Source organism: Euprymna scolopes, chromosome 37, assembly GCF_053919585.1.
Source record: "Euprymna scolopes isolate OS-2025 chromosome 37, ASM5391958v1, whole genome shotgun sequence".
Classification (NCBI taxonomy): domain Eukaryota; kingdom Metazoa; phylum Mollusca; class Cephalopoda; order Sepiida; family Sepiolidae; genus Euprymna; species Euprymna scolopes.
In genome coordinates, this window is record NC_136518.1 from 80,331,148 (window position 1) to 80,352,459 (window position 21,312).

General features: G+C 33.2%; 1 protein-coding gene across 2 annotated transcripts in view; it reads left to right on the plus strand.

Moving 5' to 3' along the window:
• The window catches only part of LOC145261245 (nitric oxide synthase, salivary gland-like), a 280,006-nt gene that overhangs the window by 81,811 nt on the left and 176,883 nt on the right, over window positions 1-21,312 (plus strand). For both annotated transcript variants that reach the window (XM_080119629.1, XM_080119630.1), the window contains exons 3-5: window positions 6,629-6,791; window positions 15,101-15,192; window positions 20,987-21,128. In XM_080119629.1, coding sequence (XP_079975755.1) covers window positions 6,629-6,791; window positions 15,101-15,192; window positions 20,987-21,128 — 397 coding nt within the window. The remainder of the gene's footprint in view (window positions 1-6,628; window positions 6,792-15,100; window positions 15,193-20,986; window positions 21,129-21,312) is intronic.

Sequence of the window (21,312 nt, forward strand, 5' to 3'; positions counted from 1 at the left end):
AAATGCCTTAATAAATGACATATTACACTTCACAAGTATTTATTTATTAAAAGCAGATTTTTTGCCTATCGAATTTACGAACACCCCATGTAAACTTACATACAGTACGATCACGTTTACACACCGGTTCTCGCCAGATCATCGAAGTTAAGCAACGATGAGCCGAGCCAGTACCAGATGGGTGATCATTTAGGCACTGTATCTATCGCGCCGAGTCGTAGAAATTTCTAGGTTGGTATCTGGGGGCGCGTTTAACTCACTGGGAGAGATACACCCCTCAAGACGGAAAATAACAGAAACTACCGTATTTACTTGTCTTCCTGAGGTTACCATGGCTCTACAATTTGGAGTGCTGTGGTCGCCGACACTGTTAAAACAGCAGGGCCGCTACATGCATGCATGTCAATTAAATTGCACTATAAATAATTAAATAGATATTTTAGATGATACCTTATATATCTCTGAGTATCTCTCTGTCCAAAAGTTGGTCTGTCATGCTAACGTTTTATAATATCATTCAGTTTATCACGCTTACGTACTGAATAGCAAAACAACGGTTAGTTATAAATATTGTTTATTCGGCCCGTCACACTTAACATTCACGATATCATTTACTAGGTTTGTGACGTTCAAGTTTTAAGTATGGTTTATTGATTCTGTCAGGTTTAAGTTCGAAATAATATCCTGAAAATATAAATTCTTCAAGTTTGTATTTTAATATTTTTCCTTTCGCATGACGCATGACATGAGATGCATGAATGTTATTTTCAGAAAACGACAACCAGACATTAGATGAATGAAAGTTTTTCCACGCGCGCGCGCGTTATATTTCTATAAGCTCTATAAGGTAAGGTATTAGAGCATGGCAATAAGTGGCAACTTAGATAAGTCCAATTCTCCCGTATTCTATTTTATTCAAAACCTGTCAGAGAAAATAAAAAAAATCTCTATGTAGGGTGCCCCCCTCCACCATTAAACGTTTAATGGTGGAGGGGGGCACCCTACATAGAGATTTTTTTTATTTTCTCTGACAGTTTTTTATGGAAATCGCTCCAGACAACGTATAAAACAACTTCGTGTAAGTTTTTTTTTTTTTTTTTTTTTTTTTTTTAAGAAAGAAACTACTTCATATCAATAATAAATGTCAGATGGAGAAGATTCTGATTCAAAAAACAATAATTCTTCCGTATTTATTAGAAACATCGTTCGTGGAATGTGAGGACTAAAGGATAAAACATGTGTTGTGGTAGGATCTACCTAATTAGCATACGGGGGGGGTGTCAACTATATAAATATGGTTGGCACCGTAAAGACAGGGAGAGACCCAACAAGATACCCAACGAAAAACTCAGAGAGAGAAAACGAGATCAAGAGTCGACGACTACCCAGCCGACACATTTTCCAGGGATGGTCTCCCCATGACTATACCGATGGACTCTATGTAAATATTGTATTTTCTTGATCTCAATATATCTGTTCTTTTTTACTTTTGTGTTGTATTTATTTATTTCCATGTTTTCAGTCGAGCTTCGAAAATAAGGAAAGCGAGATTTACGAGGTTGTTGAAAGTCAACTTAAGCTTGAAGTAGTTTCTTTCTTTAAAAAAAACTTACACGAAGTGGTTTTATACGTTGTCTGGAGCGATTTCCATAAAAAATAAACTTCAGGTTCACTTTCTACTTGATTGTGTACACGTTTCGGTTGTCCTTGGCGTGTATAATCTATTATACACCCGTTATCGTCGTTCTAAGCCAATGGTTCTCAACCGGGGTCCATGTGGACCCCTACGGTACACGTAACGTTAATATCGGTTCAGTCTTCCTTCAAGATAAACTGTTGATATATGTTCTTTGGTTTTCTTTACATTACTGAAAAATAAAAATTACAAGGGATACATTAAAAAGAATACATTAAAAAGAATACATTAAAAAGTCATGATTAAAAAAAAAAAAGGTTGAGAACCATTGTTCTAAACCCATTGATCGTCCGTTGATACAAAAATTTCAAATGCTAATATCAAGTTTTTTTTTTGGGGGGGGGGGTATGAATACAACTTTGAACCTTCTCAAGCAGGGTTAAGGTTGATTAGGGTTAGGGTTCTTTAACTTCCAGAAATGACATTGTTTCACAATTTTCATTTACTGCAGATTAAATTTTGACCCACCTTCTGTCAATCACTTCTCTATTCAAGTAACATTTTAGTTTTAGTTCCAATATAAAATTTACATGCATATATAATGATATAAGACTATTTAAAAATAATATCTGTTTAATTTCTCATATTTACGGCTAACCATTTCTTTTACATATGTACCGTATTACAACTTTTTGTTTAACGGTATCGTTACATATCCACACACGGGACCCAACACGTTATAGATGCCGTCGCAAAGAATATAAGTAAAGAAAAGGAAGGAAATCCAACTCGCTGTTTCAGGTTTTAAGAAATAACTTTTTTTCCTGTTCCTTCAGCCTCGCGTGACTTCTCGACCCGGCTGTACCGTCACCTACTCGTCTCTAACGTGATCATTCGTCTGTACATACGTTCTTTTTTTTTTGTAACCTTTTTCGTTCTTTCTTGCCGTGACATCGCCTCATCACAGCTCGGTCATTTGCATATACTTGCCATACGCGCGTCTGCGCTCTATTACAAATATTGTAAACGATTACATTCTCTTTTAATATTTTCATTAGATAACTAGAGATGTTCAAATATTAAGCAGTTGTCATTGTTTTGGATACAAAATATTCACGAATAATACCAACCCCTTTGCTATGATGGTTAGATTGTTGTATCAGGGTTTATATATTCTGACGTAATCACTTTGACACACTGGTTCTTATTAGACCACTGCAGTTAAGCAACGTTGAGCCTGATCAATACTAGATGGTTGGCCAATTTGGAATATCAGGCGCTGTATGTATGAGGACATCGGCACTTATTTCAGCACAAGAGTTGCAAAAACCTAACGTCGTTTTCTCTCCTATTCAAAAATAGTCCCCATGGGGACCGTTTGTCAATTCTCCCATGGGGACCGCTTGTGAATTTCATGCTCCCATGGAACTTCCTTCTTTGGAGGGAGCCGGTTAAACTCGTTAGAATCAGTATAATTTCCATAAAGGGATGGTAGAGAGCAGTAAAATCTCGGTCGCATCATACCAAATCATAAAAAGAATACATAATGTTGTTTTCCTAGACAGCCTTCGAAAGCGGGGGGTTACGAGTAAGTGGAGTAATGTTGCATATGGAAGGGGACAGACATCGATAATTAAAGAAGCAAAGTAAATAAGGTTTGAAAATAACATTTATTAAAGGAAAAGGCTAGAACCGAACCCAGTAATCAGAAGTTGAAAAAGAATACATATTGCAATCCTAGGAACATGGAGCAATTGTCCATTGTGTTTAAAAATAACTAAATATATTTATTATGTCAGAGTTAGGGGAATGAACAATTCAATTTAGAAATTTTCTGTGTGTGGGCAAAAACGTGTGGAGGCAGATGTAATATGTAAATCCACGTGAGGAGAATCACATGTCTGAGCACGTTTTGACATCACAAAGAAAGATAGATTTACAATGTATTCAGAAGTCGAATCAAAGTTAAAGCGTAGCGAGAGAGTAAGTAGGAGAGAGAGAGAGAGGTCCGAATTGAATTGACAGTTAGCCGAATCCTCTTGGAAGGGTATCAGAAAGGGAAGAAAGACAATGTTATTCTGCAAGGCATTCGAATTCCTGATCATCTCATCCAGCGGGAATGAATAAAGATCATCATGTTATTTGTAAGTCTTCGTTTGTCATTCATTTCAACCTGAAATGTAATGTGTTTTTGTGATTTGCTTTTGTAAAAGAACGTTTATATGTAATATTCTTCCAAAGTGTTCTTTGTCCCCATCATAAATAATGCATCTCTCCTCAGTGTGTAAAAAGAACTGCTCATTTCACATATCTATCCCTTCTACTACAAATAATGAACTCAACAAGTAATTGTCATCGCCATATACGCGTTATATAAATGTCTCATCTCCGATATGTACGCCTACTATACAACAGTCAGGAAAAGGGTGGTGCCTTTTTCTATATCCCAGCCTATCAGTTAATCAAAAAGGAGCCTTCGGATCGCCTCGGACTATGGCTTATAACTTTACGGTTTTTACGCGAAAATCTGGACTCATAAAACATGCGCAATAATGTTTTTTTTTCTTTTTAACCCAAGGTTGTTTATCACTGCAATGTTCATACTCTCTTACTGCTCGATTTAGTGGTTTCTGTTGGTCAAGCCTTCCACGTGCATCGTTAACAATCTATTGGACATTGTCCTTATTGCTGGAAATGTGTCTAGAAGATAAAAGACGACGACAATTGAACATCAAAAATACTTTATTCTTCGCCTAATCAACTTACCTGGCCAGGTAATTAAATATAGATGTTTCGTTCTCTGAGACCTTCCATAAGGTGTCTTTCTCGTCTAGATATGACAAATTGCCAGAAGACATTCGTACCTAACACTGTTTCACTACTAATTGTGTTCTTCATCTATATATCACAACCATGTTCCCCTGCATCACGTTCGAATGCATTAAGACATAACAGAAACAACAATGGCTTTGAGTCAGCACCGAAAACGGACTTGTATTTTTAAGTTTTGGGAATTATCGGGGGAAGATTGATAATTTATATTAGTTGGATTATTCTGACTATTGTACTTATCTGTGATATTATTCTCAAAACATGCCGGCAGATTAAACCTGAGACCTTCTTCAAGCATGTCTTGCCGAAGTCGGGAATCTTTACGTTGAACTCGGCAATCTGCACGCAATTACGTAATCGACTGTTTAACCATTTCCAAGCGACAATATATTGGGGGTTGAATGTTTACCCGAGAGTAAGCGGAATTTAATGACTCACTTACAATACAATATCTTTAACACTTATTCTTAACTGGTACCCGGCCATTGATGAGTTTTGGTAACCAATCATTATGAAAACATAAAATAACTTTTTAAATTCCATTTTCACGCCAAACAAGGCACAGTGTTACTTTGATGTAGATGGCTACTATCGGGTACATAAGTTGCAGGGATACTATGTAGGGAGTTGAGCAGCAAGATGTCTGTACACATCACACTTGAACTTCTGCATATCAGTACAGTTGGGAAAGCAGAATCCCGGAAGAGAGTTCCAAAATCTAGCAGTTCTGGGGAAGAAATTATTGGAGTGGAAAGCTTTCTTACATCTAGAGATCTCTACTGTGAAGGGGTGGGATTGTGCTGCTTGTCGGGTTTGGCGGGAGTATTTCTGTCGAGGGGGTAAAAGTGCTTGTAGTTCGTCGGAACATCCACCATTAAAATACTTATAGAACAGACAGAAGGATGCGATATGCAATGGAATAGAGGTTGAAGTTTAGATGACAGTTCAGAATGGCGACTCTCTTTTGAACCCTGTCCAGGAGTGAGAGACTAGTAGCAGATGCACCTGCCCAAATGTGATAACAATACTCCATGCATAGACGAATGGTAGCCTTATACAGGTACAGTATACTTTCAGGCGTAAGTAGCTTTCTAGCACGGTAAAGAGAGCCAACCTCCCTGCAGCGGTCCTGCCAATGCTATCAATGTATCTATTCCAACTCGTTCCCTGTGAACGCTATTAAATTCATAAAACTGAACTTTTTGCGGAGCCTTTCACGTATTGTGACCATTTTTTTTCTGACAATTTGTGACTTGAGAATTTTTAAAAATTGTTTTATTTTGGTACTCTTCTAAAAATATTGTTAGTAAATATTTTTCTGTTTTCAAAAATATCAATTTCATGAACGATATCTCACTTGTTTATGGCGTGACGTAATAAATTAAGTATAGACAGAGAAAATGCTGCTTAATTTGAATATCGATCAAATAGTTGGTATCTAATTGTATTGAATGCGCTATAAGAATGACAAGTGAAGAATGTATGGTCCCCCGTGACTGCACAGCGAACGAGACAAACTTTAAATCCTGGTGAAAATAAATAAACGGTGCAGTTACAGGCCTTAACATATGTAAATTTGAGTTCTGCACCATGAAAAAAAGAAGTGATTACGTCCACTATTTGCCCCCTACTTAGTTCCAAAAGTTCCCAAGTCCTTAACATATTTAAATTTGAGTTCCGCACTATGCAAAACTGCTAAATAGACATACACAGAAAATATTGGACAAATATGGTAAAATAGTCCCCAAAATGGAGTGTTTTTAATGGTCCTAAAAGAGCCCCTGTGACACACCCAAGAGTTATTGCGAAGTATAGACAAACAAAATTATATAGAAATCAGTCAGTTACAGCTTTTCAGAAAGTTTTATAAAAATCCAAGGCATCAATTTTTTTTAATAAGCACAAAAGTGTTAATTTTGGACATTTTAACGCGAAAGGCGCCTCTAGGGGAGAGGCAACCGGAGTTTCACCGGAAAATCCATTCTGTTACTTTTTACTCATATCATGTTTAATGTTTGTGCAAAATTTCGAGAAATTCCAATGCGTAGTTATTGATAAAAGTGCGGACGAACAGACGAACGGACAAACATAAATTTACAGGTCCACCTTCTTTTTGCCGGGGGATTAATAAATTGTTTTTTTTTTTATATCTTTTCGCAGATTAAACACTCCGGCGTATCACAAACGTTGGCAAGAGGTAATGCAGTCAATCGAGAAAACTGGTTTGTACGAATTGAACAAAAGTGAACTTACATTTGGGGCCAAAACCGCCTGGAGAAACGCCCCCAGGTGCATCGGAAGAATACAATGGTCAAAACTGCAGGTTCGTATCTCTTCTTCCTTTTCTTCTTTTTCTTTTCTTATAAGGTCATGAAGCTTTAACGGAAACATGTGCAAAGTCAAAGGCACACGTAAGAAGGGAATGTCAGTCTCTTTTGGTGAGTTTCTACAATGCCAGGTGCAAGACAGGTATTATTTTTAAAAAGAATCGTGTATGTGTGTCCATGTGAGTCGTGCGAGAATAGATGCATGGATCGATCATTTAAGTCCACAACCGGAATATATGAAGTGAAAGAAGATTACGTATATTATATAACTGCATTATTATTATTATTATTATTATTATTATTATTATTATTATTATTATTATTATTATTATTATTATTATTATTATTATTATTATTAATTATTATTATTATTATTTTATTATTATTATTTTATTATTACTATTATTATTATTATTATTATTATTATTATTATTTTATCATTATTATTTTTATTATTATTGTTATTATTTTTATTATTATTATTATTATTATTGTATTATTATTTTTATTATTTTTTTTATTATTATTTTATTATTATTATTATTTTTATTATTATTTTATTATTATTATTATTTTATTATTATTATTATTTTTATTTATTATTATTATTATTATTATTATTATTTTATTATTTTTATTATTATAATTATTGTTTTATTATTATTATTTTATTATTATTATTATTATTACTGTTTTTATTATTTTTATTATTATTATTTTCATTATTATTATTATTATTATTATGTTTATTATTATTATGTTTATTATTATTATGATTATTATCATGATTATCATTATTGTGATTATTATTATTATTGTAATTATTATTATGATTATGATTATCATTATTATTATTGTTTTAATTATTAATGTGAATATTTATATTATTTTTTTATTTTCATTTTATTTTTAATTTAATTTTTATTATTATTATTATTATTAATTTAATTTTTATTATTATTATTATTAATTTAATTTTATCATCATCATCATCATCATCATCATCATCATCATCATTATCATTATTATTATTATTATTATTATTATTGCTGTTTTCCCTCAAGTTTATCATCAAAAATGGTTGTATTCCCTGGAATCTGTAGTAATCCATGTCTCTCCAGATTTGTAGATTAGTTAATTTTTAACACATTTTAATGACATAAGTCGTTATATTGTAAATAACACAGTATAACAATAGCAGCCGACAATTTGTTTATGCGAATGCGAAGTTTGATTTGTCAGTTTAAATGCTATTTTAATCTGAAAAAATCCAACTTTCCAAAAACATTGTATATATATATATATATATATGTGTGTGTGTGTGTGTGTGTGTGTGTGTGTGTGTGTGTGTGTGTTGGATGTGATAACTAATGGCTTACACATATGCAAACAAGGAAGAATCACCTCATCAGGCCAAGAATATCCACGAGAGTATCCGTCAAAAACATTACCTCTTTTTATAATTAAAACCAATAAATGGGATAATAAAGGGGTAACCAGATAAGATAGGTGATCACATTATACAAATTGATGTGGGATATAATTTCATAGTTATGCTTTTTTTTTAACCATATTCATTTTGGTTGACACATTTTGGTTTTGTTTAAATAATACTACCAATAATATAATATAATATAATATATATATATATATATATATATATATATATATATATATATATATATAATTCAAACACTACCGTGTTTGAATATATGGTTAAGTTTTAGTTTTAGTCATTTAGAACTGCTTTAAAGCTTCACCGCTCACTGATTTTTTCGACCAAATTTCAAACAATTATTATAGATCACCTTCTCAGCTATATCGTGACAATTTTTTTTCAATTGTCGTTCAGTAAAACAAAACTGATGATGAATTTACTGCTGTTCAAAATCGCAAAAAAAAAAAAAACATAAGGAAGTGAGCGACGCCTTTTCATAACTAGTTTCCAGAGCAACCACGTAGCGTCAGTGACTACTGCTGCTACAAATTCACCGCTCTCGCGAAAAGAGAAGTAACAAGTGAAACAGAGAGAATGAAAGAATGAAAGGGATATAACTGGAGGGATTTTATTGAAAGCAGACGCGTGTGGGTGTGTAATATTCCCAAATTTGATAAGATGGATAGATCCTCCCGTCGATTTTAACATATGAGGTTACACAACAATTAAGCTGTTCGAAATATACACAGATAATTTATTTCTAGCAGTGACGGTTTTGTTTAGAACCATTCACACTTTTTGGAAAAACTACTAATCACAATAATATCAATAAGTGGCCAGGCATAGAGAAGACTGGTGATGCATATCTCTCGGTGGTTTTAAACACACCCTGAAATACTTACCATATCGGTGCAATACATACAGCGCCTGGTAACTAAGGTTTTGGCAAGGCTCATCATTGCTTCAGTTTGATGATCAAATGAGAACCAGTATGTCAACATGTTTCTGTTATATATATATATATATATATATATATATATATATATATATATATATATATCCCCGTTTTACCTCTTTCTCTCCCCTCCCCCTCCTTATATCCATGTATCTCCAACCAAGCCGACCTCAATTTGCTACCCCCCACAAACACACTACAAGCTAATGTATTTTAACCTTCAAAACTTAAATATTGTTGATACCCATCTCCTTACCACTTAGTATCTCTTAACCCCCCTTTTTTTTCATACTTCCTATAAAACACTTCTTCCAAATATTAACAACTATTTTTGTAAGGTCTGACGAGATAGTTGGATCATAAACATGGTCCAACATCTGAAACATATGTAACCGAACAGATAAAACAGTAAAAAAAAATAAAACACATATTTGCTCTGCAAAAGTAGTGAGCACTCTATTCAGGTTTTTACTAATTACCAGTGTTACTATATATATATATATATATATATATATATATATATATATATATATATATATATATGTATATATATATATGTTAGTGTGTGTGTGTGTGTGTGTGTGTCTGTGTGTAGCAAGAGAGAGAGAGAGAGAATTGGAGAGAGAGATACAAATTATTTATATAAAAATTATATGTTGCATATTTCGGGACATACTATAGTTTCATTGCAGTTGATCTGGCGTTTAAAAGGCTTTTAAAAATCTAAACAAATCATCAGCGACTCACGAAATGAAATAAAAATCGAAATAAATAATGTGTATGCTCGAGCATTAATTGATTTCTTTTCAATACTTCAATACATCCATATATGTGTATGTATATATATATATATATATATATATATATATATGGAACACACACACATATACAAATATATATATATATGTGTGTGTCTATATATATATATATTTGTATATATATATATATATATATATATATATATATGTGTATATATATATATATATATATATATATATATATATATATATTATAGAGAGAATTAAACCTTGGATCTAAAAGAGCAAAATTTATTTTAATGTATTAATACTTTAAAAAACACATTGCTCGTAGTAATGTGGATATATAATAAGAGATGTATTAATATTGAGTTTCGATATTGATAATTGTAAATTATGAATCAATTTCAAGAGTAAACAAACAAAATTGAGTGTACGATCGTTTCGGAAAGGATATTCATTTTATTAATACTAACAATAATTATTAATACTAACAATAATTATTAATACTAACAATAACTGACAAATTCGTAAATAAACAGTAAATAATTATTCAATCATTTGTGGCCAAAATACAAAAACAACATACCCACATATGTACTCTCGAACTTTAAAACAAATTTTCACATGCACCTCAATAAGGATTACCCACCTTACTACAAAAATGCTAGTTTTATTTTAGTGTCTAAAACTTCCCACACAACCCCGTTTTGTGCTGATGAGGAGACTATATTTAAAAAAACACATTCTTTGTCTGTTATTAATCAATATTATTGCCCATATTAATAAAATGAATCGATCGTTTCCGAATCGATCTTACACTCAATTTGATTTTGTTTTTTTATCCTTTTAAAACTGATTCATAATTTACAATTATTAACCATTATACTCAATATATATATATATATATATATATATATATATATATATATATATATATATATATATATATATATATATATATATATAAATTTCCCGATTGTTTTTAAGGAATCTATATTTATCTCTGTTAAGATGGTTAATGGATTTCCTCTATTCAAAGAGACACGTGTAAGAAAATATATAAATAAACTATTATGAGCGGAAAATACAATTTGGGAATGATAACTAACGATATATATATATATATATATATATATATATATATATATATATATATATATATATTAGAGAGAGAGAGAGAGAGAGAGAGAGAGAGAGAGAGAGAGAGCATGGAAAATATACCTCTATAGACTCTAGAAATAGCTTGGTTCAGTATCGGCTGGGTTGATGTTATCTTTCAACTGTTTGGAATCAAAATAAAACAAACAAAAAAAAACACCAAATTCCCGCTAATTGCGTTCTTGTCGGCACTTCGAAGAAAAAACAGGTGCGCCATGACAGCGAATAAAAAAAAAAACAACAACAAAAATACGCCCCGATGCCAACACCTGGGTAACATTTAAGGGGCGGAGGATTTGAGTAAAAAAAAAAAAGTTTTCTTACCGATTTATGCCTATTGTCTGCCTGTTCATCCGTCGCTTAATTAGTTTCTTTGTTTTGCGAACCTATTTTGATTTTGTTTCTCTTTTAATTCGACCATCATAAAGTACTTTTATACTCTTTGCAAGTCTGCCTTCTTTTCGATTTTTTGTGCTCTGCGGCACATCAACACTTTTAGCGTTTTTATCTGCCGAAACGTAATAAAAGACCAGACGTCTGGCGCAGTGGCGCACCTGTTCATTTTATTTGAGCGCCGACAAAGTAATCTTTAAAAATCTTAAAAGGGCTAATACACTACAAATCAAACCATATAATTTTTTATTCGGCGTTAAATATTAAAAAAAAAAAAGGTTATATGGTTAAAGAGATACGAAAAAACAAGTATATTATTTTATTAGTATTGCTTGGATTCTTCGAACAACTGTTCTCACTCTGGTCCGGTTTGGCTAGGAACAAAGTGTAGTATCTTTTTTGGTACTACACTTCACATTTTCTGCCCTCGGTCAGTGGAGAATAAATTCTTCATGACTGAGACAATTTTTATTTTTGTTCCTATCCGGAGTGCCCCTTTTTCGGGAGCTGAATTTTTCCCCATATTAATAACCGACCTTGTGTCTAACTCTGCCCTCGTAGAAAGGCAAGTAAATAGGAAGTGTTTTCATTTGAATGTTATTTTGATAACGTTTTGGTTACTTGCTGCCTTCTTGATGTGTATTTTGGCGGGAAAAATATTGGAATCGTCCCATCACTAATTATTTCGTGCAGTTTTTGTAGAAAATCTCAGTTGTAGCCTTACTAGAATAAAATAAAAACTGTTTCTGAATTTTGCAGATGAGGATTGATTATTGGTATCATTTTGGATTCTTTGGACTACTGTTCTCACCTTGACTGTTATTTTCACAAAGTTTTGGTTGATGTAACCTCCGACTTTCTTCAGCTGTATCTTGCCGAATACTGGAATGTTTCTGTCGAACTCGGGAATGTTTCTGGACGGAATTTCGAGCCCCTTCCTTCCCAGGGGTAGCATGCATGTGTTGTTGGATAGAGGTCCTAAGTGATTAGCAATTGTATTTTTCGCTCGCCCAAACTGAGAATGATACCTTCAACCTTCGGGAGAAGCTCATTTTCAGTTGATTCTTCCAAGTATCTAACCACTGAGCCCGGGTATTTGCGGACAATTCTAGTACGAATTTGGGGAACCTGGCAATATCACTATTACTAATTATTATTACTATATATTAACGTGCACACACACACACACACACACACACACACACACACATATATATATATATATATATATATATATATATATATATATAGTAATCTAGTCATCCACATACGGTACTGTTTCGCTATTTCACAGCTCATCAGTGCGGCTAGACAAGCAACTACCTCAAGCCAGCATCGAAACTCGATCACTGAAACGACAGTCGGAGCTTCTAACCGTTGCGCTATAAGGCTGCTGCTACGCGGACAGTAAATTAACAATGTTTTGACATTGTTCAAAGTACCTAAGCTCAATTTGTTTACACAAAGAGCATCACTCCATACGCTAATGCTCAACCCAAGAGCATTATATATATATATATATATATATATATATATATATATATATATATATATATATGACTTCTTCGTTGAATCATATAAATTAATATACGAAAGTATAATTTTATGCTTAAACTTTAAGTATTTACTTCAACAGTGCTCAATACATAGGTAGAGCTAGGTAGTAATTAATCAATATATATATATAGCAATTAAGCTACACAGAATATTCCGCGCTTCATCAGCATAAACCTGACGAATTCTCACGAGAATAAAACGCGGAATATTCTGTGTAGCTTAATTGCCATATATATTTTTATAAATTACTATATATATATATATATATATAGCCCTAGTAATGATTTTAAAAGTTTTTAAAAGAATGTGTCGTGCGCCACCACCGAGAATCGAAACCAAAACGTTTAGTTTACGAGATATTTTTCCTTTGACGTTAATGCCTCAGCTATGAAGACATGTTTGCTGCAATGCTAAAAATTAAAACATTAATCAATAGCTAATACATTACGCATGCATATTCGTAATGTCGTCGTTCGACCTTCACCTGGCAAATTTCATTTTTTTTTTTTTAATTTTCACACTTTTGTATCGATTTTCCCCGGCTAAAACCCAAATAAAAAAGTTTCGCATGGATTCAAATACTCTATAGACTTTTCATATCTTTAGACCAAAACCGACAGAGGAGTTTGGTAGATAAATCTTTTTAAACAAATATATATACGCATACATAAATATATATAGAAAGAGGTTTATGCGTACTATAAGCTTTTTACGCAAATATTATGCAAGTATAAACCATGTAGAATATCTACATGGATATAATTACACGTAATAGTTAACTAAAGATGATCATCCTATAAGAAAACCGATAAAAACTAATATGAAATTAATTTAAATGAATGTTTAAAAGAATATGCAAATTAGCTAGAACTTTTGCAGATGAATGCAATTCCACTATTCCTAATGCAAATTTGCTATCAAAGGGCGGTGGCTGTGCATGTTCATCCGGAGCGTGCTTCATCACTTACATCTTTGTTGCCACACTGAAATTGACGAACCCAAATTTCTAACTGTGCTGACATCGGCTGTATCGTCTTCGAAAAAGTTTAACAGGCGGCAGTGAATGTTGATCTGCTGAATTTTATCCTCATGGAGGAATTCAATGACGCATCTCTGCTTCTGTCACACATCTATGACAGGAATTCGTTTTTAGAGTCTCACACTGTCAATATCTGCAACGGATTGATGAAACTTTCAAGTCATGAATGCATACGGTGAGTCATCATAACAATGCAGTTTACAAATTACTTTTGATTCACTCGAGCGTAATATAAAAAGGAGGCTTTACTTTTCGAAAACCCCTGGTAGATGAACATGGTGTAGAAACGATTTCTAATTTATTATTATGTTATATTGGACCCAATATATAGTAATCTATATCTAAGTGAACGTGTCTGTGAGTATGTATGTGTGTGTGTCTGTGTACATTTTCCAACGCAATAACTCTCTCAATTTTCAGTCTATAGATTCGAAATTTGATATACAGGGTACTGCGATTTGGGAAAATCTTTGTAATCCATTTGTGGCCAGAAATTTGGCTGTTAATGGGTCAAAGTTCAACGATTTGACCTTTGAGAACTCTACCAAACTCCTCCGCCAATTTTTGGTCTAAACACTTGAAATTTTAGATGTAGGTTCCTTGGACATGGATCTAACTTAATAACTTGCTTTGAGCCCCAAACAATAAATGTTAAGGGGGTCATAATAGGGGTCAAATTTAAAAAAAATTGACCGCTTTTTTATTTTTATTTATTTATTTTTTTTTGCTCAAAATACACTTCCAAACACCCGGGCAACACCGGGATGAAATGCTAGTGATTTAAAAAGTTTGAAAAAAAAATATGATTCGTGCGCCACCACCGAGAATCGAAACCAAAACGTTTAGCTTAAACTAATTATTTCTGATATAAATGCAAATCCCTGATTACTAATTTTCGAATACTCTATACAGTACGTTTCATGTCTGTAGACTAAAGACTGCTTTAGCTTACGACTTATTATTTCTGATATCAATTCAGATTTATTGGTTTCTTTTTTTTACAGGTGTTTGATGCGCGCCATATAAAAACCGCACGAGGCATGTTTGAGGCAATTTGCAACCATATCAAATATGGGACGAACAAAGGAAACATCAGGTAAATGTCATAATATAATGGAGCTTGGGTGTTTGTTTATAGAACCTTGTCTGGGTTTCAATTTACATTTCTCTATTCATAAAAACTTGAATATGCGTGTATGTTCATATATTTGCATCTACAGTATTCACTGCTAAACTAATTAACCGATCATTATAATTTTTTAAACACAACTGCTATGCATAACATGTCATAGTGTGGGCTATATCTACTTCGATTTAACTTTATGCAAGTGGAGTAAAAAAAAAAGGGTGCAAGCCATTCATCAAAATTCTGATGTTTGTGAAATTTTAGCTAAAATATTAGACATTAATTAATAAATATTCGCCTCGGTTTCCTAGGAGTATCTGAAAATATTTTAAGGGGAATAATAAAGGGCGCATTCTCCTATTTGAAAATTTAGACATTTCAGATGCACACCGAAGTTTATATATATTTATTAGACACTAATTAATAAAATTCCTTGAATTTCAGTTTTTTTCTAAAGAAATCTTATGCTTAAGCATAAAATTGTAGACAGTTTTCGAATATAACTGACGTAATGCAGTTTGATTAAAATTAAAACTAAAAATCTACGTATAATCTTGATTTTAATCTTTTCAGGGAAAGGCATAAAAGTGGCCCAAAACTACGACGTGATTTCAATAAGTTTCCAGACTTAATTTTTTACAAACTTTTTAAATTGTTGTAGACTCTTAAAAAGATCAGTATGTTATTACTATACGTCTTATGAAATAACTGACCAATTTTTATGATTTCAAGCGCAAATGAACAGCTGCAGCAGAAATTGGAATACACCCTACTTAAACCTGATTATCACAACTGGTGAATTCCAAAAATGTAGTCAGGACGTGAGGACACTTTAGAAGAATGACATGCAATAGAATTCTGTTTTAAACTTGGAAAAAATGGCACAGAAACGTATGGAGAGCTTCAGACTGATTTTGGACCATCTTACATGAATCGAGCATTAGTTTTTGAGTGGCATAAGAGATTCAAGGAAGGCAGGGAGTCTGTGAGGGATGTTTTGAGGTGTGGATGGTGTAAAGAAGTCAGAACACTAGAGTTGATTGACCAAATAAAGGATTTTATGAATAAGAACCGTCGTGTGTCTATAGAGAAAATAAATGCAGTTTTATGTCACTATGTGAACAGTACGCAATTATTCACCGTGAACTGAAGATGCTGAAGATTTGCGCGCATGCACCAGTCCACAACTCATTCTTGTCACAGACTATTTGACCAAGATGGGCATCAAGACAATTCCTCATCCTCTCTATAGTCCAGATCTTGCTCCCTGTGATTTTTTTTATTATTCCCTAAACTCAAGGAAAACCTTAGAGGTTGCCGTTATGAGACAATTTAGGAGATGAAAGAAGCTGTGACAAGGGTCATTAGAATGCTCACACTAGGGGACTTCCATGGGGGTATTCCTAAAATTGTTGGGACGCTATAAGTGCATTGCAGCCAGAGAGGATTACTTTGAAGGGGACTAGAGTTTCATGTGTGTACTATCTGTAACACACACATTGTTATTATCCTATTTGTATATCTTTTTATGTCTTTACTAGCTGAAGTAACCGGCGTTGGCAGGTTGTATTTGATATATGTGAATATTTCGTCCTCATATAGAATTATTTTATTGATTAAACGAAACATTAAACCATAATGGCTTCTTTTTCCACATCCCCCATGAGGTAGGAGCAGTGGGTGCGTTTTATTTGATAGAGGTCTCGCCAGTAGCACTAGTCCTCTTTTCTACTTTAACCTTTTATCTTTTAGTCCTTCTTTCAAAATATGATGCAAGAATCTATATATTAATACGATAGCGCTTTTGATTCCGCTTGCCGTAAAATACGTCTAAACATATTTAAAATCATACAGATATTCGCATTTATTAATACAAAAATATAATGGCAAACTTTTTTAAAAAAATTACTTACTGCCGTTAGCTAGAATCGAAACCAAAATACTTCGCAGTCCAGCCGTGTGCTCCACCGAGACAAAGACCATAAAGTCTTAATATTAACACACTCGAAATAATGAATTTTATGTGATCATGCGCAGAAAGACGTATAAACATGTCGGCTAGTTGAAATGAACATTTCGCATTTCAACAGGCCAATATATGTCTGTATGCGTTATTCATCAACTCAAAGATTGTACTCATTATAAACCGTCCTTGGTGTATAATTACTTTTTCCTGTTAATTTCAGTGTTATGTTATGAGTTTCCTGTTAAATATTTAGACACACATATACATCTACCATTTTATTTATATAGATAAAATAGATTAGTTTTGTTTTTGATTCATTATTTTAGTTCAACTGGTGCTTGTACATTGCGTTGCTGCAGTCTTCTAGAACTCAAAACAATAAATAAAAAGTGCTAGATCTAATTTTTACCACTCAGACTCGAATAAACCACGTCCTAAAGCGTAATAAAATGGCGTTTATTTCCACCAAAATGTCTACACGTATTTTTAAATTGCGCTAAAATAACTTTCCATTAGTGTTTCCTGCCAATTTGGTAATAAAAGACAAAAGGCGCCAGTTCTCCATGGCTCACTTCTATAATCGGTACATCGCATTTTACCATTTCCAAACACATCAGTGTAACGTAGTTGCTGGTTTCGTCATTTAAATACATACGCATATTGACGATTCACATGCCGAGTTAATATTACGTCATCATTTAAACGTGAGCGTGACGTCACAGACTAAAACGCATATATAGACATCAAGACCGAAGGAAAAGGAGGAGGAAAAAGAAAAAAGAAAAAAAAACGCTTAACAAACGATGTTTTCTCCTTCCACCTTTCAAAAGCGAGCCGGCCAACATGTGTGTCTTATGGAAAATTATGGCAACACAACAGCGGATTTTAACTAAAACACCTAAAGGCCTGAAATTTGAAAAAAGCTAAAAAAAAAAAAATGGCAAACTCTTGTTGCAAATGCATGTCGGCGAATTGCATGTGTAACTGGATGAAATAAATAACTTTTTTTCTTTCACAAAAAAAAAAAGTTCGGGTCAAAGTTTTTTTCTTTGCGAGTCTCTACACTTGAAGTAATAACAACGTTGCAAAAATATTTTTCAGTTTCAAAATAGAGGATGTAGCAGATTATTATGGTCTCAAATACTGACTTTTCGATGGCCTGAGCGAAATACTTCACTGATATGAGTATCTAACATGATTTCACATCAATCAACCAATCAAGTGGTTCGTACTGTGGCCTTTGTAAATAGAGGGCCGTTTCAGTAAAGTCACGTGACCTGTGACTTTGCAGAAAATACACTGGCTATGATTAGACGGTTATTGCGAGGATAAGCATTTTCTGTTTCAATTCGCTGCGGGATTTTTATATTTGCAAACTATTTTATAGTTGTTGTATCACCAAGTTTCGGCCAACTCATCTTTAGAACTGCCATCTTAAGACATTTTTTTTTTCAATTCTCAGGCCCGTACCGAATGGTATTATATATAACTTTCCTATTAGACTCCTTGAAGATGAGTAATTTCTGTATTTATTTATGTATTTGCGGTCACATAAGAACGAAAACTTATATTTATGAGACCAACAAATCAAACCTTGATCGTCCTTCGAGACCTGTGGCGCAGTGTATAAAAGCGATAAATATCTACGATATCAAGTGAGCATTGTCTTAAAATAGCGGTTTCAATCCTAACCAAAGGCAGCCAGAGGATTAGTTGGCCAAAAACTTGTTGAGATAACAACAACTATGGAAGGCAGTAATTACGTGACTCAATATTCCTGTCCCGTCGCGGTTAATCATCTGCAGAAGGCCAGAGGATGAGTTGGCCGAAACGTGGTTAAAAAACAACAACGATGAAGATGGGGATAACAGTCCGCAATAAATGCACGAATTACTCATCTTAAAGTATTCCAATAAAATAATTGATGAGGGATTTATAAAACTGGTCATGATACCTCATAGGAAACTGGCGGTATTGGCTGTATTATAATACAAATGTAAAAAGAACTCATTAAAACAAATTTTTAAATGGATGCATTTTAAAATTAATAATTAAATTCACTTAAAAAAGAATAAAACTTCACACAGCAAAAAATACATTCTTTTAATTGCGTGTGTCCGAATGTAAAATAATTTTGTATCTTGTGGAAAATAAAATGCAATCACTTTTGGACAAGTTTTATAAATCTTGAAAATAGAAGCAAAAAACGAATCGTCTATCACATAACGGTGACCGATGTACTGTACTCTGCGACATCAGAGATCACGTTACTTTGGTAGAACGGCCTTCTATTTTAGTAGGCCAAGTTCGTATGCATTTTTGGCATTGCCTTGACAATGAAAGATTTTTTTATTGGTCCTGTTTGAGTTTGAAATACTATTTTTACTGCTAAACACGTGGATGAAATGTGCGCATTTAAAAATAACCGTTTTTTTTTTATTCTTAATTATCAGAAAAACTCGACGTTGTCCGGCATTGAATGAGGAGCAACGAATGATTTGTAATACGTTTATTCCTATCAAAATTAGAAAACTCGACCATTTTTCAGTCAAATCGATTGATTGCCTTCTCTAGTCCGAGATCCATCGCGGTGCACTGCGGATAGAAGCTTCACATGTCTCTCGCAGTGATTTAATTCATAATACATCATAGTCTACATTGCACTGTAGAGAACCTACTGTTAATTTTATAAAATTACTCATGCATAATTGTTTGAATTAAAATTTAAAATGCAAAAATCAAGTATCAGGGTTTAATTGTGTTCTAAATAGAAACATTCATTTCGGACGCTTCTCTGCATTATCAAAGAACCTACTGTTGATTTTATACCATTCTACTTGTGCGGTGATAAAACTTCTCAAATGCACTCGTGATTTTAGGTTGTATAAGTGCCTTTCTTCTTTCATGGGACTTTTTTGATTATCAATATTCATCAGAGGCATTCCGATACGAAGCATGTATAAGTACACTTCCAAACACGTAAAGTACATTTGTGTGAAGCTTCCAAAAAATTCCCACCCGTTTCGGAGTCCACATGAAACAAACTTGCACACATAAAGTGTCCTTTATATATAAATAGAGATATATAGAGACATTTCTTTGACACCACATTTAAGATGCACATATTTTATTACAATTCATTAGATTTTATTTTTAAATGTGACTTTTTTTTTCTTTATTAATTTCGGAGAGTAAAATATCCATCATCAGGACATTTATTTTTACGTAATTTGAAATATTTTTATCTCGTGCTGTTATCGAAACTGTGGTCAGATGTTGTTACGTGATATTAGGTGATTCTAAAAGAATTTGTGTGATGTTTAACAATATTTGCATCTTAAGCTTTTGAAGACACTTTGTTCATACAAAATTTCAGTCTATTAAAGATGCTTACAAGAGCATTTGACACACGCACGCGCCGACGTCTAAATTAAAGAGATGCTTTTCAACGTACGTCATGTAATAACACTTGTCCACCGCCTCGATGAAAACACGGCATACGGATATTTCTAATTACGGAACAATACTTGGCCTATGGCGGATATTTTACTAGCCGAAATTAATAAGAAAAATAAGTCAAGATTTTTTTTTTAATTCTAATGATTTTTAATAAAATAGCTGCACCTTCAACATGGTTTCCAAGGCATTCTGCATGTTTATTCAATAGTTCAATTTCTTTAAGATTCTTCTATGAAGTTTTGCCGAATGTCATTATAACCGATTTTTGTTTTCATGGTGTCTTAGTGTTCGTATTATTATTTTTTTTAACATGTCTTATTTTTATGTTCTTTCTCATAGGTCAGCAATAACAATATTTCCCCAAAGAACTGACGGTAAACATGATTTCCGGATATGGAACGCGCAAATTATTCGATATGCCGGCTACAAAAATCCTGACGGTAGCATCACTGGAGATCCCGTCAGTCTAGAATTTACAGAAGTAAGTAAATAACATTTCTCCAAATCACAAAATACCCAGAATTCTCTACCTGTATAAGAGCCAAGTACGTCCAAGGATGGAATACTGTGCCACATCTGAACAAGAGCTGAAAGAAGAAGTGATCCTGCCTTGATAGAGTTCAAAATAGACGTAGTAGCAGTGCCCTTTTTTCTTTAACTGTAAT